At 63.1% G+C, this 26,905-nt stretch overlaps 2 protein-coding genes and 1 long non-coding RNA gene across 5 annotated transcripts; 2 read left to right on the top strand and 1 right to left on the bottom strand.

The window, feature by feature from the left end:
* Positions 1 to 256: 256 nt before the first annotated feature.
* On the bottom strand, positions 257 to 4,153 carry CRYBB1 (crystallin beta B1). The gene is made up of 5 exons (XM_042805476.1): positions 4,000 to 4,153; positions 3,031 to 3,149; positions 1,487 to 1,619; positions 1,222 to 1,364; positions 257 to 973 (listed from the first exon to the last, which is right to left on the bottom strand). The coding sequence occupies exons 1-5, from the start codon at positions 4,138 to 4,140 to the stop codon at positions 793 to 795; spliced, it is 717 nt and encodes a 238-aa protein (XP_042661410.1). The 5' UTR covers positions 4,141 to 4,153; the 3' UTR covers positions 257 to 792.
* A 4,122-nt stretch (positions 4,154 to 8,275) lies between these two features.
* Positions 8,276 to 9,516, top strand: CRYBA4 (crystallin beta A4). The gene is made up of 5 exons (XM_032995722.2): positions 8,276 to 8,314; positions 8,443 to 8,561; positions 8,803 to 8,944; positions 9,060 to 9,202; positions 9,369 to 9,516. Exons 1-5 carry the CDS (start codon positions 8,276 to 8,278, stop codon positions 9,514 to 9,516), a joined length of 591 nt encoding a protein of 196 aa, XP_032851613.2.
* Positions 9,517 to 11,359: 1,843 nt separating this feature from the next.
* On the top strand, positions 11,360 to 18,880 carry LOC116962329. Of its 3 annotated transcripts, none has more exons than XR_006166748.1 (4): positions 11,360 to 11,508; positions 12,082 to 13,840; positions 14,114 to 15,398; positions 16,812 to 18,880. It is a non-coding gene; the product is annotated as an uncharacterized LOC116962329 (long non-coding RNA). The 3 variants fall into 3 exon arrangements; XR_006166747.1 differs by lacking the exon at positions 16,812 to 18,880 and having other exon boundaries at positions 12,082 to 12,111; positions 13,757 to 13,840; positions 14,114 to 16,043; XR_006166746.1 differs by lacking the exon at positions 16,812 to 18,880 and having other exon boundaries at positions 14,114 to 16,043.
* The last annotated feature ends 8,025 nt before the right edge of the window (positions 18,881 to 26,905 follow it).

The following is a 26,905-nucleotide window of genomic DNA, read 5'->3' as shown; positions in this document are numbered from 1 at the left end:
GCGTGCCGTGACCGTGACTTTCCATCACCCCGCAGGGTCCCAGGCCGGGCAGGGCCCACGGCTGCAGTGATCGCCCCCGCCCCCCAACCCCCGCTAATTTTGCTAATTAGCAAAGCGGGAGCGGAGGGAGATGCCGCGCGGGGGGAAAGGGGGGAGGAGGGGAAGCGCCTGGCCGGGAGCGACAGATCCCGAGGGCGGGGGAAAGAAACTCCTTGAAAGTGAATAGGTCTTTGATTGACTGCAATTACTGCTGTTAATTACTTCCTGCTCAGGTGGACCTCACCGCGTGCCGCTCACCCCTTGGCGCGTATCCATCGGCTGCCCCCCACAGAGCCATCAGCCCCCCCCCCCCCCCAGTCCCAGGGTGCTTTGAGCCCCCCAGGCTGGAGGAGTCTCTTGTCCCCCTCTTCCCATGCCTGAGCCTGTGGGGCTCCCTTCTACCCCCTTACAGCCCCGGTCGGTTTTGGGGGAGGGGGGGTCCTGCCTGGGATCGATTCCCCTGGGAAAATCCCCCCCCCGCCACGTCCCACCCGGCTCCCAGAGGCTCGGGCAGGATGGAAAAGCAGGGCGCAGAGTGTCCGTGTCCCGTCCCCCCCCCGTCCCCCACCCGCCACTCCACGCTCGTGCACCACCGACTCCCGAGCAGCTCTAATCTTCTGTTTTTTTTTTTTTTTAATTTGCCTCACAAGGTAGAGTACATCCAGGGAATGTGCAATGTACAAGGAAAGTGCTGAGCAGGGGAGGCGGGGGTGCCCCACGGGGCGCAGGACTCGCAGCTAGCAGGTGACACGCTCAGTCGGAGGGTGCGTCCGGGGTGACGAAGGTGCCCTTCTGGTCCCACTGCATGTCCCGGATGCGGCGGATGGACTGGATCTGGGGCTGGAAGGCAGACCACTCGTTCCAGTGTCGGAAGTCTCCGGTCTCAAAGAGGTACTGGTAGCCTCTGTAGCCAGGGTACTGGTACCCGACCCAGCTGCAGGGAAAGCAAACAGAGGGCACCTGAGCGGGGTCGGAGCGTGGCCGGGGGAGCTGGCAGAGCCCCCCCTGCCTCCTGGGTGCTGGGTGCAACCCGTGGGCGATGGGCTGCACCACCAAAACCAGCCGTACGGCCCTTTCTGGCTGCCCAAGAGCCCCATATGGGCGCTCAGGATCAGTGGGCAGCGAGCCGGGGCGTGGGGGAGGACGGGGAGCCTGGCAGAAGGCAGTTGCAGCCCAGCTTACGTTCCACTGGGCACCTGCACGCTGCCCACACGGTCGCAGAAGCCGTAAGCCCAGAGGCTGGGCACGTCATCCTCCTGGATTTCCATCTTGTTGCCCTTGAAGTCAGCAGACTCGTACAGGGAGATTTTGTGGTCCTCAGCCTCCTGGGGAAGACAGAGGGAAGGCACCGGGTTGCGCGGCTGAAGCCCTGGAGCTTGCTGCAGCGAGGCATCAAGTGGCACGGCTCCGGCCCCCGCTGGGTGTTTTCTGCTCCTGGAGCACTCACCATTTTGATGGGACGCATGGACATGAAGCAGTCGCTCCGGTAGCTGCTAGACCAGGTGTCCCAGCGAGGGTACTCGCCCTTCTCCAGGATGAACATCTCCCCACGCATGTTGGCCTGTTCGTAGGCCACCCAGCTGGGGAGAGGGGAAGGATAAGACGGCGGGTCAGATGCCACCCAGCAGCTCCTCTCCTGCTCTGCCAGCCTGCAGGGTGCCGGCGCCGGGCTCCCAGCACCCAAAAAGGCTGCGGGTGTCAGAGAGGGCCCCACTATCCTGCTTCCACCTTTCTCAGAGCACTACAGCACACGTGGAGCTTGTAGCTGGTGTGAAGCCCTGAGCGCACAGGCAGAAGCAGCGTGCTCACAGTGCTCCCCCCTCCTCGGCCAGGGGAGCAGTGGGACCTCGAGGCAGCTGCACACCGGACACTCATCCTTGCCTTATCCCAGGACTTGGACTGTTTTCCCTCTTGCACCACAGAGCCCCGGCCAGGGCTGCCTGGGCTCTCTAATCCTGGCACGCTTGCGGGCTTCACTGCGCCAGCTTCATCCCGCTCTGCATTCATCCCATCACCGGGGCGCGGGCGCTCAGGGCTTATTCAGCTGCAAAGTCACCTCTTCAGCAATGCCGCGAGGTGCTGCGGTGCTGTGCGTGTCACAGGCTCAGGGCTCCAATAGCCCCCGGCGCCACAATAGCCCTGCTTGTGCTGCTGGTTTTCCCTAAGTAAATTCTGGGGCACAAAGTCTCACCAGTGACTTTCAAGAAGACTCTGAGGATTGAGGACCTCGGTGACAGATCAGTTCTCTGTTCTCCCAGTTTCACCCTTTCTACATCTAGTGCAGCTGCCCACGCGTCACAACTGAGCTCCTTCGGGGTTGCTCCATCCCCTTTTTGTTTCAAAAATAGTTGGATATTCTGGCTTCCTAATAAAAAGTTGTCATCGGTGCCACATGGTGTCATTCCAGGTGCTGTCAGGGCAAGCCGTGTCCCATGCATCCTGCCACGGCACTGCCAGCCCCCCCCGGCTGTCCCGTGGTTGCTGGGAGATGCTCTTTCAACACAAAGATCATCTGCCTGTGCAGTTATCATCTAGTTTGGCGATCATTTTTGTCCCTGCCTGTGTCAGCTGTTCCCGTGGCTCTCGGTCATTCCCAGCCCCTTTATCGCTGCTCAGCTGCCAGGGCAGGTGTGGGGGGTTGCCTGCCTGCACCCCCTTCCCACTCCAGACTTGTCTCCACAGCAGCCCCAGCCCAGTTCAGCGCACCCACCTCGCTTCCCTTTGGCTTCCCTAAAATCTACAGGTCTCTTGCATTTTGTGGACGTCAGGCAGCGGATCCGATGGACACCTTTGGCTTTGCCTCTCCTGCCCTTTGCTTTACGAATGGCCCTGACATCCCCGAAGGTGACCCGGGGTCCCCAGCTCTGCTCCCCGCTCTGCCCAGGCTGCAGGGAAATGCCCCTGCACGTCACGCTGCTCCCCAGGACTGTGTCCCCACCTCCCCGGGGCATCCCCAGGGACACGGTCCCCTCCGTGGCTGGGGTCACTTACGGTCCAGAGGTGACGATGACACTGCGCACCCGGTCGAAGCCGCGGTCCCCCAGGTTCAGGCACTCGGTGGTGAACTCCATCTGCCTGCCCTGGAAGTTCTCCTGATCGAAGACGACAATCTGGGAGCAGAGAGAAAGGGTTGGAGAGGGACAAGCGTGCTTGGGGAGGTCAGGGCAGTGCTGTGTGTCCCTGCACGGACCCTGCACAAGCCCACTGCCCCACGCGTCCCCCTCAGCTCTCCAGGGCTCCCCACAGCTTTTCAGGTCTGGTGCCCACCCGGGCAAGCTAAGCTGGGCTCTGAGCTTGAGCAGCCCCATCCCAGCACGGGCTGAGCACAGGGAGATCCCCTCCTGACAGCCATCCCCACGGTGACACGGCCTCATCCTGCCCGTGGTTTTGCTGCTGCAAAGTCATGTCTCCCTGTGCCGGTGCCGACGTCGGGCCCCAGCCAGGCTGGGGAGGAGCTGCTTCTCCAGGAGCTGCATCCGCGCCGTGGCCTTCACTGCTTGGCATGTGCAAAGTGTCACCGGAGCCCTCGCATCACTCACCTCTTGTCCCCAGCTCCACTGCAGCACCTCGGTGGCACACTGCCCTGGCGTCACCATGGCGTTTCGGTGCTGGCCCTGTCACCCACAGCCTCCTCCTCCACCGCTCCCCCCCCCCCCCCCCCAAGGAGGGTGACTGGAGGGAGTGGGTGGCAGCACCCAGCCCTGTTGCTATAACCCAGGGGAGAGCATTTCCAAAGCCTGGGGTCCCCAACGAGCCGTCCCGGACACCCGGAGCATCCCTCCTGCAGCAGCCCTGCAAGCAGCTGCCCAAATCCTGCATGGAGAGAGCTGCTGCCCCGGGGGGAGACGCAGCGGGGAGGGCTGGCACCATCCACACTCTGCTGCTGATGGCCCCGGAGATGCCATCGCCATCCCTCACCCCCAGACCACGTCCCTGCCTGTGAGGGGCAGCAGGGCTTACCCTGAAGGCTTCTGTGGAGGGCTCCTCGCCCTTGCTGTTTGCGACGGGAGCAGGGTCAAGGGATGGAGTTGGCACTGGGGCTGCCTTCTCCTTCTCCTCCGCAGCCTGGCCGGGAGCAGCGGGTTTTGTGGTCTCAGACATCGTGGTGTTGGCCTCAAGTCTGGGACAGGGCACCAGGCAGAGATGCCAGCAGTAGGTTAGAGGGAGATGCATGGCCATGGGCACCCACTACCCACCCCAGCCCTCACCCCTGCCCCGGGGGTGGTGGCATTGGGCTGGGGGGGCTCAGCAATGGGGTGGGCGGCTGGGAGGTTCTCTAGGCAGGCACAGGCAGCGGGGTTCTGACTTCACCAGGAGGACTGCGGAGGGTCCCACACTCTCCTTCTGTAGCCAGGAGAGCCCTGAGCGAGGTCCCACCGCTGCAGGGGTGCCAGGGGCAGCCCCAAACACAGGTGCCCAGCCAATCCCTGCTCTCCTCAGCCGGGCTGGGGCCTGACGCTGCGCTGGGTGCTGGGGCCGTCCCACATGGGGTTGTGCCTGGGAGCCCGGCTGAGCACCGGGGCAGCGTGTGAGGGGGTTGGGAAGGTGCCTGAAGCCCTCCGGTGCTCACTGGGGCCGGTGGCCCCACAGGCGAGTGTCACCAGCGGCTGCCAGGGGAGCAGAGGGCAGCGGGATACTGAGCACTGGGCGCTCCCAGAGGTGGTGGCCACAGCGGTGGTCACCCTCCGTTTCCCTCTCCCCCCCTCAGGTCCGGCTGCAGCCCGGTGCCCAGGGACTTTGTCCTCTTACCTGGGCAGCTGCTGCTTCTTGTTGGAGTGAGCGGGCTTGTGTTTCGGGGCGCAGCGAGGCCCCCACTTTATAGCCTGGCAAGGGCAGACCCCCAGGCGGGCGCACAAAGGAACTGCCAGCTCATCAGTGTCTGCGCGGCCGCCCAGTCATCACATCCTGCAAAGCGCTGGGCGAGCTGGAAGCCTCTCCCCGGCCCCGTGCCCAGCCGCTGAACCCAGCACTTTCCTTTGTGCCCGCGGCACAACAGAAGACCTGACCGTGCCACTTTGCAGCGCGCGGCAGCACCCGCGGCCCCGTGTGCGGCCGCCCCGACAGGGCATATATAGCCCTCGCATGGCCCGGCCGGAGCCGGCACGCCACCCTCCCCTGCCCACCGCCCCCAGTACCGGACCCACACGGGCTCCCAGTTCCAGTGCCGCTGCGGCCGGGGAGGCTGCACCAGCCCAGTGCCCCGTGGCCACACGCCGCCCGCCCCTACGGCTGCGCCGTGCTCGTTCCTCCCCTCCAAAAACCAAATCTCTGGCTTTAAACCTCACTCCGTACCCGCAAACACCTGAGTGAGCTGCCCTGAAGATGCCGGGATGCAAGACTTAGAAATGCTTTGAGTCGTTTTTTGTTTTGTTTTGTTTTGTTCTTTTTTTCACAAATGACATGTAATTGAAGCTGACACTTTCCAAACCATCTCAGCCCCTGAAAATGGTGTCCTTTGAGGATGTTGCTGCTCACTGTGTGGGCGTTAGCTAGTTTTCAGCCCATTTATAACCTGAGCTGTGCTCATTCTATACCACCCCTGGTTTTGCCACCTCCACGCTGCACGGTACCAAATCCCACGCAGGGTTGCGCATCCATGCTGTCTCTGGCCGCTGGCAGAAGCGGGGAGGGCTGCGGGGTGGGGACACGCTGGGCACCGGTCCCTGCGGTGGCTCAGCCTGTGATGCCACATCTCCTACACCCCACGGCTGCTCCCCGAACCAGGAGGCATTTTGGGGGGACCTTTCCCAACTCCCACCAAGCCCCCGATCCGCTGCTCTCCCTGTTTGCCTGCTGTGATCCTGCTCATCGTGTAAATACCTGCACAGTTGTTTCCTCCCAGTCTTTTCCAGTACCCCCAGCCTCCCACAGCATCCAGCACCAGCGCTCCTGGGCTGGCTTTTCACCACTGGCAGCATAAACCACCCGAGGCTGCGCGTTCAGAAAGCTGAGAGCCCTCAATTTTGCCGTCATCTTTTGTTCCCCTCAAGTGTGAAATGTCAACCAGCAGCAGTGGGATGCAGCTGCGCCCTCTGGGCTATTGCCCAAAATCCTGAACAAAAAGCATTTATTGATCCCTTCGTCTTTTCCCGGGGTTTTCTGGCGGGCTGCGCCGTGCCCGCCGGCGTGGCCGGGGGTGGGTGCTGCTGCCCTGACTCCCCTGGGCACTCCCCGCAGTCCGGTCTCTCACCTTAACACCGGGCAGCTTTTTGTGATTCACGGCTTTCAATTTGCATTCATTTTCATGTTTGTTAGACAGATTTCTATTTTAAGCTGCGTTCTCTTCCCCTCGGAGCTAGGGTGGGCTTTTTAACCGTGCTGCCTCCTGGGCATTACTCAGCAGGTCTCACCCACTCCCCAGCTTCTGCTGCCCTGCTCCTGGCTCCTTTCTCCCCCCACCTTTGAACTCGGGCGTTGGAAAACGGTGCTCGGAGGGACCGAGCTCAGCGCCAGGTAGCGGCTCTGCACGGCTTTGGCCGTTACTCTGAGGACTCAGCAGCCTGGTGATTTTTCCAGAGACGGTGCTGTGGAGGGGCTGGCAGCAGGGATCTGCCCTCGGCAGTTCCTGAGCCCCCCAGACACAACCCCCCTGCCCTCCCCACCGAGCATCCCTGCCGCTGACTGCGGGCGCTTTGGAAAGCCCCTCGCTGCTCCGTCCCACCCCAGAACGTGGGACGCACAGCTCAAACAGAGCGAAGCGTTGCCCAAGCCTCACCCCCGGTGCCGGTGGCTGGAGCTGACCCGCCTCAGCCCCGGCAGCCCCCGGCACAGCCACATGCCCAGCACGAAGGGTTTGTTCTGCCCCGGTAAATCCTGCAGCACACGGAGCTCCCGCTGCTGCGTCCCCTGCCCGGCGCTGAGCAGCACCGCGGGTGCTCCCAGCCGCAGCCCGGGCTCCCCACGGCCACGTCCCGGTGCTGGGGCACGTCCCGGAGAGCGGGTGAGCCGTGGTCACCCCGCTGGTGGCCGGCAGCAAGCTGAGTTTAGCTCAGGGCCACAGCGAGAGGCTGGGGGCAACTTGTGCCAAAGGCACATTTGTTGTGGGCTGCAGATGTTGGGGATGGCCAGCGCAGCCCCGCTGCAGCCAGGAGCAGCTCCCCCCCCCCACCGCGCTTTCCTGCTTTGCCTCCCCTGCAGCGCCCGGGGCTGCGGCTGCACGGAGGAGGATGCTGCAGCTCAGCCAACCGGCAGTTTCCCGGCAAAAGCTGTGCCAAAACGCAGCACAACCTGGGAATGTGGGTTTCACCACTCTGCCCGACAGCCTCCTTTCACTGCTCGCCCCTCTGACGGGCAGGCTCTGTGGGTGCCTCTGCAAGGTGCCCAGCCCTCAGAGCCCTGCACGCTCCCACCACAGTGGGATGACCAAGCACTGTTGCAATCAAAGACACATCTTTCCTCCTACTTCCCCAAAATTCGGGTGAGAAAACCTCCCCGTGCCTCCAGCCGAGGCACGGGGCAGGCAGGAGGAGCCCTGCCAGAGCTGGGGGTATGGTCCCAGCCCAGCCCCACACCGGGACAGGGCACGGGGCAGGAGTGCTGGGGGACACCAGGAGCAATGCTCCGGCTCTGGAGCCGTGGGGCCGGGGCTCACAGCCTGTGCCCGGTGGGCCAGGGGAGCAGGAGCCATGGCGTCCCGGCTCATCAGCTTCTCTGCAGCGTCGCCTTTGTTCTGCCCGGTCCCTCCTCCCCGCCATGTGCTGAGTTAGGGGTTTCAGTAATGCTCTCCTGGGCTCTGTCTCTATCTGGAGGCTATAAAAACCCAGCCGGAGGGCTGCTGGACATGTCACCTCCCCTGGGCACCAGCGCCTCACCCCAGGTAAGAGAGGGAGCCTGGTGGCAGTTGCCCCTGCCCACCATGGCTGGATCCTGGGAGCCGAGCTGCCGTGGGGACGTGTGGAGGAGGGTCCGAGGCCGCTGGCGTGGCGTGGCCGAGGGTTGCGGGGTCCCACAGCCGGGGCTTTGACTCGGGCATGGGCAGGCAGCGTGCTCACCCCGCTGCGGTGCTGCACGGCGCTGCCGGGAGGCTGGAGCGAGCCCCGTGGGGTTGGGCAGCTGCAGTCGCCTGCCTGCGCTGCCCGAAGCCCAGGCCCCGGCCATGGGGGTCCCCGGGGAAGGGCCGAGCCCCCCAGCACAGGGCTGCTGGGTCTGCCCAGCCTGCACTGGCCGGGCTCGCGGGGGCCAGCGATGCACCAGCCCTGGGACAGGCTTTACGGTCCCATTCCCCCGCAGAGCCACCATGACCCACAGCTGCAGGAGATCCTCCGGTCTCTGGAAGGTACAGGAGCCTGGGGAGGACTGGCGACGCAGCCTGAGCCCCGAGAACGCCCAGACATGGGGGTGCAGGGTCTGCTGGGGGCCTCTGCACCCACAGAGCCCCCTCCTGACCCGCTCTGTCCTCCCCAGATCGTGGTGTGGGATGAGGCTTTCTTCCAGGGCAAGAAGCACGAGTTCACCGCCGACTGCTACAGCACCCCGGAGCACGGCTTCAGCACCGTCCGCTCCTGCAAGATTGAGAGCGGGGCGTGAGTGGGGGTCACGAGGGGCTGCCACCCCCCAGGTGCTATAGGACCCCATGGACGGAGTGGGGGTTGGAGGACGCGTGGTCTCCAGTGCCTTTTGCCACCCTGAGCCACGGGGCTGCATCCTCCAGGGAATGGCCTCGTCCCCGTGGGGTGCAGCGGGCTCTGCTCCTGGCTGTGAGCGGGGTGGTGGGTGCTGCGGGGGTCTCACTCTCCCCCTCCCACTCCCCCCCTCTCCCCCTAGGTGGGCAGGCTTCGAGCACTGCGGCTTCCAGGGGCAGCAGTTTGTGCTGGAGCGCGGCGAGTACCCGTGCTGGGAGGCGTGGAGCGGCAGCAATGCCTACCACGTGGAGAGGATGTGCTCCTTCCGTCCCATCACCTGCGCCGTGAGTGCCACCACCCCAGCCCCCCCGCCACAGGGCTGGTCCCCGCAGCCCACCACTGGGCCGGGGGGGGCCAGGCAGGGAGGTCATGCCGACACCGTGCCCTTCTCGGCGGCAGGACCATGGGTGCAGCAGGCTGATGCTCTTCGAGCAGGAGAACTTCCAGGGCAAGCGGGGGGAGCTGAGCGACGACTGCCCCTCGCTGCCTGCCCTGGGCTGGGGCAGCAGCTCCGTGGGTTCCTTCCTCGTCCGCTCCGGCGCGTGAGTACCCTGGGGGCTCCGTGCCCTGCCAGGACCCCACGCCGGGCCGGGGGCACGCACCGGAGCTGAGGATGCTCTGGCAGCTGCCGGCACCCTGCCCGCAGCACCGGGTGCTTCGTGGGGCTGCCCCGGCCCTGAGCCACCAGCGCTCTCTGCTCTGCCACAGGTGGGTCTGCTCCCAGTACCCGGGGTACCGGGGCTTCCAGTACCTCCTGGAGAGCGACAGCCACGCGGGCGAGTACAAGCACGTGCGGGAGTGGGGCTCCCACGCGCAGACGGGCCAGGTCCAGTCCATCCGCAGGGTCCAGCAGTGACCGCCGGTGCTGGTGCCGGTGCCGGAGCCACCGGCCGCGCGCCCTGGGCACTGTCTCTCCCGTGGGGCGGCGGGGGCAAAGCTCAATAAAGGTTCAGTTGTCCAAGGCTGGCAGTTGGGGTGGGGGTGCCATGGGGGAGCGTGGCTGGGAGTGATGGCGTGCCCGAGGGCAGAGTGGGGGTTCTGCAGGGGTGAGGATGGGGGGTGAGGAGGGAGAAACAACCGTCCTTTTCTGCTCCTGCAGCCAGCACAAGGCACCCACACATCCCTGCTGCAGGTGGGTGAAGCCCCTGCCCTCGGCCCTGCTGCCAGCCCCCCGGGGAGCCACGGGGTCAGGCCCGGTGCAGGGGTGAGGAGCCGGGTGCTGAGCCAGCGGGAGCAGCCGTGCAGCCCTTGCACAGCACCCCACATCCCACCAGCGAGGACCGCGTCCATCCTGCCCCTGCACCAGCCCGGCTGCTGGTGCCGGGGCTCTGCAAGACCCGCATCCCCCCTGCTGCCCCACGGACCCCCCTCTGATCTGCCTGAACCTGCCGGGGGCGACGGGACTGGCTGCAGCTCCCGCACCCCTGCACACCCCAGCACCCATCCCTGCGCTCGTGCACACCCCGGCACCCACGCGCACCCCCCTGCACCCACCCCAGCTTGCAGCACCAGGCAGGGCCGTGTGCTGTCCCTGGAGCAGTGAGGTGACTGTGGCTGCAGGAAACTTAAGGCAGCAAGAAACCACCGGGGGCTGCTGATAAACCATCTTCAGCTCACCAGAAAGCGGCGGTTAACTGAAGATGAAAATGCGACAGGGAAAGGCTGGCTTGGAAAACAAAATTCTCATTTCAGAAGAGCTCTGGAGAAAAGGTTTTGACGTGATGAAAATGTCCCATTCCTGACATTTGCAGCAGAAGGACCACCATCGGAGGCAGTGCTGCCCAGGAAGGGATTCTCTCCGCAGGAAATCACAATTAAAAATGCAGAATGGAAGAAGGAACAAAAAGTTTTGGGATGGGCTGAGCAAAACCCTCCTGCTGCCCCAGGACAAACCCATCTGGGGCTGGCAGCCAGCAGGACCTGGAGGAGCGGAGCTTCCCAGCCCCTCCGTGGCCACGTCTGGTGGGGAGCCCGGTTGTGGCCAGCCCACCCCTGCTCAGTCCCAGAGCCCCGGGGGGGGGGCACAGGGGGGCTGGGAGTGGGGCCAGCACACAGCCAGGCACGGCAGGCATGCTGGCAGGTGGGACTGGTGGGTCCCTGGGGACCTGGTGGGGACCTGGAAAACAATGCAAGGGCCCAGCAGCTGCAAAGAGCTGCAGAGGGGCCATGCCAACCCTCCCGGCCCCCGGGATGGGGGGCTGTCCCGCTGGGCAGTGTGCTGGCACGGTGGTCATGGACGTGTCCCCAGGCTGGGCTGGTCTCTGCCATCCCTTCGTCCCCACCGAGAGTGGCCAGATCCTGCACACAGTGTCCCCAAAGCCATTTGCCTGCAAGCTCTGCCTGCCCGGCAGCCCCCTGCCCCGTGTCCCCCACCCCACGGCCCCTGTGCCATCCCCACGGGTACGGGGTGCCCACGCCACCCCGTATGGCTGTGGGGACCCCATCCCACCACGGCGGGCCGGGGTCTTGGCAGGGTGGGGGGGCCACCGGTGGCTTTTGCAGCGCGGGAGCCGTGGCCCGGCTGCAGAGGGGTGGGCGTCCCTGGGGTCTGCTGCAGCAGGGAGCGGCGAGGGGCTGCGGGGAGTGCGGGGGGGCAGGGGGGTGTGCAGGGGCGGGGAAGGTGACTGGGCCGCATTTCCAGCATTAAAATTTAATGGGAGTTGCAGCATCCTCCTGCGCTGTAGGTAGGGCCGGGCGGGCCCGGCGGGGGCTGCGGGGAGGAGGAGTTTGCGTGGCAGTATCTTGCTCAGGGATGCTCTCGGGAAAGCTCCAGCACAAAGAGGCTGCAGGGCGGCCAGGAGCGTGCGGAGCCCGGCTGCCCCCAGCCCAGCCCTCCCCGGGAAAGCAGGTAAAGCCGCGCTTACATTCCTCTCTTCTATTTTCTGGCTGGATATGTGGCTCCTCGCCAGGTGCTGGTGGGGTCTGGGGGCGCAGCGGGAGGTCAGGCCACCCCCCACCTCGGGGTGGGATGCACGGACAGGAGTGGGGAGAGGTGCTGCCCGGGATACAGCTGGTCCTGCGGGCATCACTCCCAGAGGGGCTGCGGGTCTGGCGGGTGCTGCTGCTCCCTCCGCCTCGGTCTCCAAAAAACCCCCAAATCCTCCCCCCCCCCCCCCCCAATATATTCTTATTCCCCGGTTATAAATAATTCCCACGCGAAGCAACACGCAGCGGCAGGAGCCACCAACTTCTCCCAGGGGGTTCCCGGCTGGTGGCAGCCCAGGCCCCGTTCCCTTTGTTAGGGGCAGGAGCAGCAGCGGATCCGCAGCGCGGTCCCGGCCCAGCAAGCGATGCTGGGTCCAGCTGGAGGCACTGGGCCAGCCTGGCTCCCACTGGGCGCCGTCTGCAGCCCCCCCCCCCCCTCCCCCAAAGTTAATATTAACTGATGCACCACTTGTTTGTATTTTTTTTTTTTTTTCAGAAACCTCATCAAGAATAGGGCTCGAGACAGGTAAATGGATTCTTGCCTGATTTGCAATGCTGCTGGAAGGAAATGTAGCCAAAATGCTGGTTTACTTCTTTGTCTTGAAACCACCATTTTCTCCTAAACCTGGTGATCGTAGGTAGGGGGTTAGAGGAGAGGCTGGGGCCAGCACGGCTCCAGGGCACGTCAGCACAGCCCTTCCCCTGCAAAGCTTCGCCTGACAGATGCTGCCCGGGCTCCTTTTGGGGAGCCATTTTCTCGCCCTCATTGTCTCACCGCCTTTTGTGTGTGAGAGCACATCCTGCCCCGGGGAGCCAGGATGAGACAAGAAATAATCAGATTCTTCAGTCACTTCTGGGCTGGCAGGGAGGCTTTCTCACCATCCCCCCCCCCCCCTCCACACATACACACACACACATTTCTCCCAGGGCTGCCCAGCCCCGGGAGCTGCAGACAAAGGGAGGCAGCGCTGGCACGGCTGCGGCAGCAGCACCAGAGATCTGGGCTCTGCCGGGTGATGGTGAGGGATGGGCAGAGCTGGCAGGGCCGTGGGGAGGGCGCATCAGCCCATCCTGCCAGGAGCTGGGCGCTCGGGGGTGCTGCATTTCGGAGATCACCTCTCCGGGCACGGGCAGCAGAGCCGCCGGCATCGTGTCCTGCAGCCCTCACCTCACCCTGCTCCTGCAGAGCTGCTCTCCCCTCCAGCCTCCTCCTCACTCGAGGGGGGTTTTACCCCCCCATTTATCCCGGGTGCTCCTGGGTGCTCAGCCCCGGCGGCACCATATGTGTAGCAGGGCCAGCTGGAGCTCACGGCTGGCAACGGCCACTCGCCACGCACAAGATGAGCATTTGGACAAGCGCTGCCTGCACAAAATTGTTTTTCTTTCCCCCCCCCCCACCCCCCCCCCCCCATCTCCTGGGATATGCTTCTTTGCTGAGCGAGGGAGGCCATTCTGCAGCGGTCACCCCGTGCTGGCACATCCCGCCTGCCACCCCCCCCCCTCGGATCCGGGCAGGGGATCCTCTTGCCAGATGCTCGATGGCATCTCCGGTGCCTGGCGCTGTCCGGCCCCCCCCCCGCCGAGCCCGAGCCCGGTTCCCGCTGCCCACAGCTGGGTTGCAAATGCTGCCTGGACGTGCTGTCCCCATAGCGGGGGGGGGGGACACACACACGGACTGTCCCGCAGGCAGTGTCGGCAACGGGCAGCAGTGACCCGCGGGAAGCTGTAGCAGCTCCGCAGCTGAACTGCAGAGTCATCACAGCCCAGCTCGTGGCTTTTCCACGCAGGCAGCGTGGGAGGGAAGGGAGGGCGGGCAGCGTGGGAGGGAGGGAGGGGGGGCAGCGTGGGAGGGAGGGAGGGGGGGCGGGCAGCGTGGGCTGGCTGCTGGCCCCCGCCACAGCCAGTGAGTGACCCGGTTTAACTGCAGAGCAGAGGCGGCAGTGGCAGCACTGGCAGAGGCAGCGGTGGGAGGCTCTGCCTGGGTTCCTGCCTGCCCTGCCCTGCCTGCCCCTCCTGCCGGGGTCCCCCCCGATGCACCCCCCCCGGCTCGGCTCGGTTCGACTCGGCTCCGCTCTGCCCGGGGCCGCCGGCGCCGCTTTGCTCTCCCTTGCTGCGTTGGTTGCTTTCTTTTGCAGCTGCTAATGACTGACCTGAGGTCTGTTCACACGCAGTCCCCTGCGCGCCCGCGGCGGTGGAACAGCCAGACAAGGATGGGGGGGGACATTGCACAGCACTCGCGTAGCCGGTGACCGCAGGTAGGACCCCCCGGGGAGGGGGGACGCGGATGGTGCCAGCCCCATGCCCTCCCCACCCCTCGTGATGCAGGAGGGCTCGGGGCACCGGGAGCCAGCCTTCCTCCCCAGGGTCCCATCCCCTCACGGGGTCTCCCTGGGCTCCAGCGGGGTCCGTGGGGTTACACCGTCCCCAGGGCCACCTGCATGAGGGGATACGTCTCCCACCCGTGCCCAGTGGTGGGGAGGGGGCGGCCACCGGGCTGCCCAGGGTCTCACAGCATCTCTGCTCCCCAGGGGCACAGCCCCAGCTCCTGCCTGGCCATCCCGGCCGTGCCCGCAGGGGAGCCGGGGCTCGGGGAGCCGCCGTCGCTGCCTGCACACGGATGCCGGAGCCGGTGCCGGCTGCCACGGGCCGGAGCCGCAGGCCCGGCTGCTGCGGGGGACACGGCCGAAGAGACGGCGGGGGTGACACCTGAGGACACGGGTCTGCGTGCGCGCGCGGTTTTCCCGCAAGGTGCTGGGGATCCCTTCCCTCCCGCTGCTCCATCCCGGCCAGACCCTGCGCGTGGGTCTCGCCATGTGCCCCCCCCCCCCCCCCCCAGCAATGGGCAGGGCACGGGCAGGATGAGACCCGTCCCCTTTGCTGAATGCAGTGTAGGAGGAGGGAGAAGGGGACAGGGACGGGAGCAGAGCTGTGCCAGCTCCTCAAGGAGACGCCATGGCCAGATCCCAAAGGGTTGTCCCCACTGATCCTGCCTGTCCCTCTGTCTGTCAGCACAGTCCCAGTGCTTTCTGCTCTGGAAGTGCCACCGGTCCCCCGTCCCAGCAGGACCCTGCCTCTACTCTGCTTTCAGGAAACGCCTGGTTTGTGGAGCCATGGGGAGGGACACGGGCAGCGCATCCTCCTCCCGAGAAGCCTGTGGCATGGCCCCCGTGGGGCCGTGGGGGGCCAGCAGTGACCCCATGAGTGGGTGCGACCGTCACCCCGCTGCGCGCTCCAGCCAGTGTCCCCTGAGCAGGCGGGAGGGCTGGGCGTGCAGTGGGCTGGGGGCTGAGGCCAGACGCAGCTCGTGGCAGGCGTTACAGCCCCTACGAGTCCAAACTGGAGGAGCATCCTTGTTGGGGACCAGAGGGACCCCATGCTCCAGGAGGCGCCCCAGAGGAACACAGGGCGGGGGGTGCCCTAGGTGCCCCTTCCCAGCCTTATTCCTCAGGGCATGGTGCAGAACTCCTTGCTGCCCCTTGGCAAAATCAGCCCGGCTCCCCACGGAGGGGCCGCTCATGATGGGGAGGGGAGAAGCTACCGGCACCTTTCCTCTGCTCCCATCTCCCCTCTCCACGGGCAGTGGGAGCTCGGTGGAGAGCCAGAGCAGCCGTCACTGCCTCGGCAGAAGCCCTGCGCTCGCAGAGCTGGCCGTAGCCTTGCCCCAGGCACCGCCAGCGATGCTTTCACCCCTTCCCTCTCTCTGCTTCTTCCAGCTCCTTTAGCACCCCGACCCTGGAGCCTTCCAATGCCAACTTCACAGTCCGGCACTGCCGGGGTTGTCTCCTCCCTGCAGCCCGTCTCTCGTCTTCACTGGTACCGGGGGTGGCAAACACACCTTGCGTGGGGGCACACGCTGCTCGGGGCATTTTGTACCTCACCCGCATGGATGAAAGGGGCAGAGCCCTGCAAAGCATTTAGTTCAGAAAGCAGGTTACACGACGCCGGCTAACCCCTCAACTAACACCTTCCCAAATCTCAAGCTGGCGGCAAAGCCCCCCAAAGTGCTGGCTTGAAGCCCTGCTGCTGCCCTGAGAGCCGAGCAGACCCACCCCTGGGAAAGCGTTCCTCCACTGGCGGGGGGAGGGAACCAGGCCGGGCTCTGCATGCTGCCGCTGTGCTCCGATATTAACCTACTAACCCATGGGCCCCCTGTCCCCCTGCAATGGGGTTGGAGGGGGGGGGTGAGGGCTGCCGAAGCCCCTGGCAAACAAACTAACCCACTAACCGGCTCCAGCGCATGCCCTACTAACCGGCCTTGTCTCGCCTCCCACTAACCACGGGCAGCCAGCGCTGCCTTTAAAGGGGAACGGAAAAGCTGGGTAAGTAGGTCTGTAAGTGCCGGGTGCTGCCGCCTCGGTGCCAGGTTGCAGAGGCAGGGCCGGGCAGCGCCAGCCCCCGCAGCGGGCAGGAGGGGGGCCGGCAGCCCCTGCCCCGCGCCGCCACGGGCAGAGGGTTTCTCCCCGCGCGCCCTGCCCGGGTCCGCCTCTGGAGCCTGTTGCTGACTAGGAGCCTAAAACGGTTTTATCAGCAGAAGCTTTTCAGTTCCTTTTTAAGCCAGTAGATCTCTGTTACTAACACATTCCTGAACTGAATTAAACAAACTAACTGTTGCTGCTTTTCTCTTCATTTCTCTTCCAGTACGTATGTCCTCTAAGTCAGACCAATTGTGCCATGCTTCTGTTACTAACCGCCTGTACTAATCACTCCTGACTTGTTTCTCTATTGCTACTAACAAATACTCTTTGCACTTTAACTCTTGGATGCTATTCGCCATGACAAACGAACAGTGGCCCACTCTGGGACTCTTGGTCATTAACCTGCAGCAGCCCGATTTTTCAGTGCTGCTGAGCATCTTTGTCTCCCATTTGGTGCGATGGAAAGGAAGATGCTCAGGCTGGAGGGTTTTGAAAATTTCCATATTGGCCTTCTGTTTTCCAAGAAATTTCACATGGCTAAATGAGGAAAAGAGGAGTGGAAATAGGACAATGCAGAAACCGTTAATAACAATCAGTAATGGGCGTAAAGGTCCAGCAAACCCAGTTTGCAGAAAGATTCAGCCAAAGAGCGATGCTATTGCCACGAGCCCCACCAGAGCCCGAGCCTGGGGCTCTCCTGGGGCCCCAGTTCACCTGTCATGGGGAATGGTCTCATGCTGCTCCCCGCAAAGCTGGGGCAGCTGCAGGGCACTCCCGGGCTCCTCTCTTCACTCCCTTTGTCTCTCCACAGTTGATCTTGTGCCTCTGATGCATGCGGAAGCCGTTGCCGGCAGCGTGGTCCCGACTAACCGCACGGCGCCGAGGGCTGCGTCTAACTGCTGGGTTGGTACTCGCAGGGTGTCCCCCCCCCCCCCCCAGCCACGAGCTGAGCAGGCAGGAGCGGGCAGGAATGGGCAGGAACAGGCAGGAGCGGGCAGATGCAGGCAGGAGCAAGCAGATGCAGGCAGGAGCAGATAGATGCTGGCAGGAGCAGGCAGGAGCAAGCAGATGCAGGCAGGAGCGGGCAGGAGTGGGCAGGAGTGGGAAGGAGCAGGCAGGAGTGGGCAGGAGCGGGCAGTGGGCGGTGAAGGGTGGCTCTGCTGCCAGCTGAACCAGGGTGCTGCTGGAGCGCAGCCCGTGCTTTGCTTTCTGTCCGCCTGTCAGTCGGATAAACGTCCCCTGCCTCTACAGGACTGCAGCCGGGGTTACGGCTCCAGGATCTGGCCCGTCGGTGTGTGTTTGGCCCGCAGGCTGGCGGTCCCTGGTGCCACGGTCAGCAGCACAGCGGTGCTGTGGTGACCGGCGGGGCAGGACCAAGCCCTGCGTGCCAGGAGGAGAGGATGGTGGCCCCGTGCTGCTGGCCGGGGTGGGGGATGGCTCATGGGGACATCCTGGAGCATGGCTGTTGGGGGACACAGCGGGGGGGGGGGGGCTGCCTCTGCCAAGGCTCAGGGCGGCTCTGTGGACAGATCTGGGCAGCATCCAGCTCTGGCTGCTCTCTCTTGGCTTTGGCTTGTGCTCACTAGCCCCGTGGCCAGGACATCCCCAGATAACCCAGCATCTCTGGCCGGCTTCGGTCTCACCCCACAGCCCCTCTCCTGCCTGCCGCTGGAAGGCAGAGGTAGAGTGGGGTCCCCTGGGCAGCCGGGTTCACCCCAAGACTGTCCCACCTCCCCTTGGCATCTTCACCGACCGCAGCCTGGTCCTTCAGCTGGGGGGGGTCTTGCTGGGCTCTCACGCTGATGGGGGTCCCCTCTCCATCCAGCTCCACACTGCCCGACCTCCACCTTAACCCACTAACCACGCGCTTCCCTTTCCTCGGCACGGCTGGGACCAGGGGGGATTTTGGGCTGATACTCTTGTGTTTGATGGAAGAGGGAGGCAGGGCCCCGCTGGGGCTGGGGGGCAGAGGATGGAGCAGAGGTGTGGGCACAGGGACGAGGTGGGGCCAGGAGGACAAGCTGGGGTGGGCACAGGGCAGGCAGGTGCCCATCGGAGCAGGCAGGTTCAGGGCTCCCACACAGTTCAGGAGCACCACGAGCACTGGGAACCCTCCTATTACCAGGGGTTGCCCTCCCTGCCCCCACGAACCCCCCCCTTTCAAACTCCAGAGCCGCCCTCAGGCCAGCCCCATGGCCAGGGGGACCTCCCCCCAGGCTGGTCACTGAGGGGAGCGATGGGACCACAAGTCACCCAGATGGCCCAGAGGATGCACTGGGCAAGTGTGACCCCACACAGGCAGCAAGTGCTGCCCATGGACCCCTCGGTGGGGACAGGCCACCAGCACAGGGCCACCCCCTCTGAACCGGGGGATTGGCAGGGGGACAGAGGCTTCACAAAACAGCCAGTTTGCTCCTTTGCTCTGCCCCATCACTTCAGGGCTCCCTGACCCTGCTCCCCCATTTCCCATGGCTGGGAGAGGAGTCAGTCTGTCTGTCTGTCCGTCCCCCCTGGCTGGTGCCCCCAGAGCTGTCCAAAGAGGGGAGGTGGCAGTGCAAGCGGGGCGTGATGTGTAGATTCCCCCATTCCCAGCTGCAGCGATGGTGGGCGTGGGGCAGGGTCACCCCCGCAGCGACGTGGGCAGCATCGTCCTGCCCTGGGGTGCATCGTCCTGCCCAGGGCTCTGCCGGGACCCCACTGCCACCCCACGCCCGTGGGAGTGGGCACGGCCGCCGTGGGGCTGGGCGCTGGCGTGGGGCGAGGATGCTTAGGGGAAGGGGGTCCTGGGGCTGCCTCAGCGGTGCGAGCGGGAGTCCCGCCGGCTCCCCACGGTCCCTACTGCCTGTAATGTCAGCTGTGAACATGGCAAGTGTGCAAAGAGCCTGCGGTCTGGTGTCTTTGTGGGGTGTGGGGGGCTGGGGGGAGCCAGGCTAGGATGGGCTGGGGGTGTCCTGGCTTCCATGCGCAGCGTGCCGTGGGGCGCAGTGTGGGGTGCGTGGGGCCAGGCCAGGCGGTGAGCAGCCAGTGCCACTCAACGGGGTGTCAGGGCAGGAGGGGACGGAAATGCCACAGTCCCTGGGTGCCCAGCAAGGAGAAGGGGCTTCACCCCAGGACAGTGTGGGAGGGGGTGTCACCCCCCCCGGGCACTGCTGGAGGGTGGCTGTGACATGACCCAGCGCAGGCAGCGCTGGGTGTGGTGATGGAGCCGGCAGCAGATACTGTGCCCAAACTGGGGCCACACTGGGGACCCACCGCAGCGGGGACGTGCCTGGGGTCCCAGGGAGGGGAGGTGGAGGGAGCCACAGGCAGTGGGGCCAGGGTGGGCAGCAGCCAGGGGATGTAGGGGTACCTCTGTGGGGTTCAGGGGGGGCAGGCTTGGGGTGCAGGGTACTGCCGGCCCTGCTGGACCCTGCCCATGGGTGCTGGGCACCTGCTGGTACCAGCCCAGCCTGGGAGGATGGCGGCAGGTGGAGCTCGTGTTCCAGGAAAGCCCTGCCTGCACCCTTGCCTCCATCGCTGCCTGCATCCCTGCCTGCACCGCTGCCTGCATCCCTGCCTGCATCCCTGCCTCCATCGCTGCCCACATCCCTGCCTGCCCCCCTGCCCACACCCCTGCCCACAGCCCTGCGCAGGCAGCCAGCAGCGGAACGGAGGGCAGAGGGACCAGCTCCCCCCCCCAGGCAAAGAGGTGCCACTGACACCTGGGTGCTGCAGAGCACACCCCCCACCCTGCCCAGGCAAAGTGCTGCCCGGGGTGAAGCACGGTGACACGGCTGCTGCTGAGGAAAGGGTTTGGGCAGGGTGGCAGCTGAGTTGCCCGGGGGCACAACAGTCACACAGCGTGGGGACGTGGTGCTTGCCTGGCCCTCTCAGGGGGGCGGGGGGGCTGGGGAGCCCCTGGCTGTGGGGAGTGGGGGGCCCAGCTCCAGCCCCTGCCCGGCCATTCCCGGCGATGCGGGAAGGCAGCAGCCAAACCGCCGTGTTTATCTTCCCCCCCCCAGTAAGCAGCGTTTTGACATGTCACAGCAAGTCTCTGTCCAACACGTGTTGACACGTAACGTGTACTAGCCGGAGAGATGCTGTTCATTTGCTTCAAATCCCGAAAGAGGTTCCGCGAAATAGATACGTGGCATTTCTGCCAGCGGCGCGGGCGCCTCGGCCAGCGCGGGCAGGGACCCGCCGAGGGGAAGGGCTGGGAGCCCTGAGCACCACTGGTTGTCCCAAACGCCCCAGCGCTGGCCACGGAGCTGGGGGAGACAAACAGGGTGTCAGGGAGCAGCGCACGGTGAAACAGCCGCGTTCGGACCATTGGGAATGCGGGAGGATGCTGCTGCCACAGGGGGAGGCTGCGCCTGGCCCGCGCGTCACGGTGAGGATTGAAACGCGGCTGCACACGCAGCCTCTTGGCCTGACCCCATTAGGAAGGTGGAAGTAATGCTAATTAAAATCACGAAGTCCCAAACTGCTCTTTATCTCCTAGTTTATTCCTGGCCACTTCACATTTTCACAACTAATGCTCCACCAAGTTAATATGCAGAAAATGATAAAAAGATGGGCAGTGCAAATTGAAACCTGTTTCGGGAACTTTCTGGGTGCCTTTTAACAGCGTTTACACCCAGGGCTGTAGTGGTGCCAGCTGGGGACGCACATCTGCATCAGCTAATGCTCTGCCTCCTGCGTCACCCAACCTCATTTCTGAGGGAACCCTGCAGAGATTCATGCACCGCCGGGAGCTGTGCTCCAGCGTGAACCGTGCACCAGTGTGAGCCGTGCACCAGCATGAGCCGTGCACCAGTGTGAGCCATGCTCCAGTGTGAGCCGTGCTCCAGCGTGAGCCGTGCACCAGTGTCAGCCGTGCTCCAGTGTGAGCCGTGCACCAGCGTGAGCCGTGCACCAGTGTGAGCAGTGCTCCAGCGTGAGCCGTGCTCCAGTGTGAGCTGTGCTCCAGTGTGAGCCGTGCTCCAGCGTGAGCCGTGCACCAGTGTCAGCCGTGCACCAGCGTGAGCCGTGCACCAGTGTGAGCCGTGCTCCAGTGTGAGCTGTGCACCAGTGTGAGCTGTGCTCCAGTGTGAGCCGTGCTCCAGTGTGAGCTGTGCTCCAGTGTGAGCCGTGCTCCAGCGTGAGCCGTGCACCAGTGTCAGCCGTGCACCAGCGTGAGCCGTGCACCAGCGTGAGCCGTGCTCCAGTGTGAGCTGTGCACCAGTGTGAGCTGTGCTCCAGTGTGAGCCGTGCTCCAGTGTGAGCTGTGCTCCAGTGTGAGCTGTGCTCCAGTGTGAGCCGTGCACCAGCGTGAGCCGTGCACCAGTGTGAGCTGTGCACCAGTGTGAGCTGTGCACCAGTGTGAGCCATGCACCAGTGTGAGCCGTGCTCCAGTGTGAGCTGTGCCCTGTCTGGAGCTGTGCCTGGAACTGCCGGATCACTCTGCTTGCCATCCTGGGGGGATCTGCACTGCAATACCCCTGGAAACCAGGGGAAAGCAGGGAAGGGCCAATGCACCTTAAATGGGAAAACTGTTGTTACCTGCAGGCATCAGCCCGCTGCTGCACAGCACGGTGCAGGCAGCGCCGCGCAGGCAGAGCTGGCATCTCCCTGTGGGGAGGGTTTAAGCGGGTGCCTCGCTGTCCCAGGTGGTCAGCACGGCTGCTCGCCTCCGGGTGAGGAAGATCTTCCTTCCACGAGAGCCGTGCGGAGCGGCTGGAACCCACTTGTTTCCCAGATGGTTCTGACGGTTCCGTATCTTGCAGCAAACAGAGCCAAAAGCCACTCAAGGAAAAATGAGTAAAGCCGAAGCTTAAGACAGGAGATCCTGGCACATCTTGAAGCAATCAAAATACCGGTTACGAACTTCCACGCGTGCAAAGCCACCGTCCTTTCTTTCCCCCCTTTGCAGACCAAGGCAGTGGCTGCGACTTGGTTGGGCACCAGGATAAATATTTAAGTCCTGCCTGGAGCAAAGCGCATGGGTGAGCATCACCCCGCGGCACCCCGAGGGGACTCGCCTTCGCGGACGGCGGGGATGGTTCCTGGGGGAAAGCCCAGCCGGTGATCCGTGCTGTGGCAGGTCAGCCTGGCTAATCCCGCGTGAGAAGCCCACTGGAGAAAAACCCCGGGAGGGCTGGGGAAGGGCTCGGGGGGATTTCTGGTGCCCAGGCTGGGTCTGCCTTGCAGTGGGGTGCCCTGACCCACTCCTTGGGGCACGGTGCCTTCGGGAGCAGCTGCAGCAGCTCCGGCTGCCCGCGCTCGAGCTCTCCCCTCTGCCCAGAGCCGCGCCTGGCCCGCGCTGCTGCGCGCTCTCATTAATACGCGGGATTGTAAGGCGATCCATAATTAGATGCTAACTGAGTTTTCTCTAAGTTGGGCGAGGGAAGGTCACCAAGGTAGGACTGGAGTCAGCTTATTGTTATTATCAATCAATAACCTATTTATTTTCCAACATTCCTATTAACCTCTGCAAGCCACTCGCCGTTTCCATCTGAAAGGACTGTGCAGCTGCTTTGCTGACTGGACAACTCTGATTGAAAACGTAACAGTGACCCGACCCCAAAGGCAGAATCCAATTAAAATCATTTTCATTTGTAGATTAATATTTTTTAACATGTTCTACACTCCTTGCTTCAGCATTTCACACAGGAACTGCTGCCTCATTACACAAGCAGCCCATATCGATAGTGCCATAAGAAAATAATTATGATTAATTAGACACAGAGACAATAGGACCATCTTTTTATGAGGAGTGAGGGACAGTGCTCAGCTGCGACGTGGTGGCGGTGGTGGCCGGGATGCTCGTGGCTGGTGGGACGGGGCTGCCGTGCTCTGGGGGGGGGGGGGGGGGGGGGAGAGGGACAGGGACCTCTCAGCGCTTGGCTCCTCGTCCCGCTCTAAAAGCATCAGCCCCAGGGAGGGGGGGTGAAGGCTACCGGTGGTCCGGCCTGTGCTGATGGAAGAGACCAGATGCCCTGGTGATGGGCACATCACAGTGTGCTGGGTCCTGTCCTCGGCCACACACAGAGCCCGGTGCTGAGCGCTGCTGGGGGATGCAGGGACCCACAGTAATTGGCTGATGAAGCTTGGCCTTAATGTAAAGTCTATTATTAATAACGTGACTTTGATAATAAAAAGATTAAAATTAAGTTTATGGTTTGCTGACTGCCCTTTCCACACTGTAATCATCTCTCATTCATATTCATGAACCACTCATTAGTAACCACTGCTTACAAGCTAAACAGCCAAACCATTCAGCAGCCACCATCTCCTTAACTGCTTAACTTGCTCACTGATTACCAACATCAAATTAACTCTGCAGAACGGATCTAATAAGCTTCCCGGTGGCTTCAAACCTCCTTGAAAATTGCTCTGATGTCTCCATGGGGCCCTATTAAAAAAAAAAAAAAAAAAAAAAAAAAAGCCTTCCCTTGCGAATATTGCGCTCTTGTGCGGGTAATGCATCGGCTGCGGCTGCAGCACGGCCACCGGTGCCCACGGGCTGCAGCGCCGAGGGTGCACCCCGCAGCGTACCCCGCACTGCCCCCCGCAGTGCACCCCACACTGCCCCCCACACTGCACCCCGCACTGCCGTCCCCGGGGCAGCCCCGGCGCCCTGGCTGCGTGTCTTTGCAGCGCTATCGGCTGTTTGAAGTGAGGTGCTGGTTTTCCTGGCAGCCCCCCCCCCTCCGCTGCCTCCGCTTTGCTTTTCCCAAATCTGCCCACCTAGGAACCGGGAGTTTCTCTCTCAGCAGCCGCTGAAGCCCCGGTCGGGGGGAGCTGTGGGGCTCCCACCCTCCCCTCGCCCTGGGAAGAGCCTCCGCAGCATCAGCCCAGCCCCGGAGCAGCCTCACGCATCCAGCCCCCTTCCTTCATTAAACCCTTCCGAGACTTAATTTGACTATTTAATAGCTCAGGGTTTGCATAACAAAAAAAATAAATAAGAACGACCTTTCCGTTTAATTACTTTTTGTTTAGATGTGGGAAATATATCAGCGGTGTGAGGAGGCTTGGCGGGATTTAGGGGACCAGCCCGATGATGCTCTGCCGCCGCGGGGACAGCTGGCCCCGGTCCGGGCCAGGTTTGGGGACCTCAGGACCCCCCTCCACCGCCGAGGATGACACAGTGGCGTGGAGGGCAGGCCGTGGGCTGGGGACGACGCTGTGCCGGCTGCTGCCGCGCTCGGCACGGGGGGGGGGGGGGGTGAGGGTGGCTTCCTGGCAATTAGCTCTGATTAATATTTCAGCAGCGCGGCCACGGCCATGCGGAGGAATGCGGGGCGCCGAGCATCACGGGAGGCGAAGGGGAACCCTTCCTCCCTCATTGCCATGGCAACCTCGGCGAGCGGCTGGAGAGCTGCGAGGGGTGCGGGGGGGGGAGGCATCCCTCCCTGCAAATAGACACACACACACACACCCCCCCCCCCCAAATCCCCTTTTGGGAGAGGGATGGCTGGGCTGTGCCCGGTAGGATGCCGTGGGCCCCCCCACTCCGGTCCCCAGCCCACCTGGGGCTCGGGGCCCCGTGCACGCATCCAGACCCACTGCAGCCGGGTGGGATGCAGAGCCCCAGCCTCCCACCACGCAGTGGGGCTCATCCCACCCCCCCCCTCCCCCCCCACGGGGACAGCGAGCAGAGCCGGCTGCACCTGCCCTGCCCCGGTTGTGCAAGGTGCACGCGTGGGATGCTGAGCCCCCGGCCCCGCACCCTCCCATCCCTGCCCGATGCTGACGGAGCGAGCAAGGCGGCTGCAAATTCCCGCACCCGGCACATATTTTCTGCATGCTGGTGAGTGCGTCTTGCAGCAAGGCAGAGACAGGCGAGATTTAGTAGGCGGGAGGCGGAGAATTTGTGTACGGGGCTCCCTGCTTTATGGTACCGGAGTCTGGGGGGTGGAGGCAGGCAGCAGCGGGCAGCGTGCGGTCCCCAGCCCCGCCGGGCCACGCTTGCACGGCCCGGACCCCTCGCTCCGAGGGTGTCCCTTCGCTCGGACCCGAGCCCTGGACCCCCACGGCTTTGGGGTTAACGCCGTGCTGCCCCCGGAGCCGGGCAGCGTCCCCCCTGCACAGGCAGAGGGGTTGTGGGCTATGCTGCATGGCTGTCTCCTGCCCCAGGGTGGGCAGAGGATCCTGAAGCCCTGCCCCACGCCGTCCCTGCCCCACACCCACGCCAGCACAGCTCGGAGATTGGCCACCTCGAGCTGGTGGAAGCTGTTCTGCACTATCACCCCTTACTTTCGCTCCCCATCCCTTGCCTGCACCCCCCTACACACACACACACACACACACACACACACACACACACACACACACACACAAACACATCCCTGCATATTCTTGCAGATTCCGGCTAGAACCGATATTAATAATGGCTTATTTCAAGTTTGCAGCCCACTTTCTCCCAAGAAAATATTTATACTGAGCTCCATTTTCCATTTCTTTTCAATTACCACCGTGTCTGATCACCTCCCCACAACTCTCCTCTTTAGCCATAAACACAAATCCTATTACCTTTTCTCTTTCTGTGTATTTGCCCTTTGATTTAAGCTGCATTTTCTCCTGTTTTCATCAGTTCTGGACCTCTCCCACTGTATATCTCCCTGTTTATCTACTTTCCAAAGGCCTCCTCTTATTTCTCTGGCCCTGATCAATACGGCTGCAGAGCTGGCTGGCAGCTCCTCTCCACCACTGCCTGTAGTTTTTCTTGGGGGACTTGTCCAGTATTTCTTGTTAAGCTTCTGTCTCAGCTTGTTCCATTTCTCATTAGGTTTTAGCACTGGCATTGTAGTATTTCTTGTATTTCCACACTGCCCAGCGGATCTCTTGTAATTCTTAATGGTGAGGCTTAAAGTCTCACTCTTTAGTGGACTCCCGAGCCCTTTCTGGCAGGGTTTGAAGAGGCAAGCAGCGTGACACTTTTATTTTCAGGTGGAAAAAAGAATGTCTCTGGTTCCAAGCCAGGCCATGATTTTTTCTAACAAAAGGGGCAATGGGGATTATTTGTATTTTATGGCTGTTATTCCAGGGGATGTATTTCCCAGGGCCGTGGCGGGTGGCAGCCCCTGTCCCTGCAGTGCTGGGCGGGTGGGTGACAGCACCCAGGGCCGGGGCACCTCGGTCCCGAGCTGAGGTGCAGGAGGGAGGGATGCGCTGGGGACACGGCCGCAGCGATGCCCCCACCAACCCCCCCCATGCCCCCCGAGCATCCCCAAGCCATGACCCTCACCTCCCTGGGCCGGGCGGCTCACAACCAAAAAGCGTCCTGGCTATATTGAAGGGTTTTTTCATCTGCAACCCTCTCAAAATTTTCCTTCCGAGAGAGAAGCTGTTTTTAAAATACACCCCAGCTTTCCAGCTGTCAGGAGCCAGCAAATGTATTGCTCTCCATGGCTGCATTTCTGAGTATTAAACATGACGCGCAGTCACCGCTACACAATATTTCCTCAGATGCCACTGCACCGCGGGAGCCAAACAGTGTCCTTTAAAATAAAACCAATTTTTCCTGTCTCCTCCACAGAATAGTCTTATTTATACGCACTCAAACAGCTGTTACTGCAGGTTAACCAAAGGTTGTAAAAACATTTTTCAAATGCCCTTAACTTCGCTTGGTTTGTTATTGAAATTGTTAATCTTGGGTTTAGAATTTTTTTTCCCTATCACCCTGGTATATAATAGGCAAAAGCGGCACTTCTCCAGCCCCGCGGAGCTTTCTGCCTGCCGGCAGCTGCTCGAGCAGCAGCTCGGTGCCTCCCTGGGCAGCACTGGGGCCATGCAGCTGCCCCGCACTGCCCAGGAGGGACGGAGTTCGCCGTGTTGGCTCAGCCCTTGCACTTTTGTGTTAAATTCCCATCTAGCAAACTCCTCCGTGCACCCACGCATGCACCCCCCCCACACCTCTGCCCTGGCTTCAGGCCCTGCGGCGGC

Source organism: Tyto alba, unplaced genomic scaffold, assembly GCF_018691265.1.
Source record: "Tyto alba isolate M040663 unplaced genomic scaffold, T.alba_DEE_v4.0 Super-Scaffold_44, whole genome shotgun sequence".
In the NCBI taxonomy this organism is placed as follows: Eukaryota; Metazoa; Chordata; class Aves; order Strigiformes; family Tytonidae; genus Tyto; species Tyto alba.
This window is presented reverse-complemented; position numbering and strand designations above follow the sequence as displayed.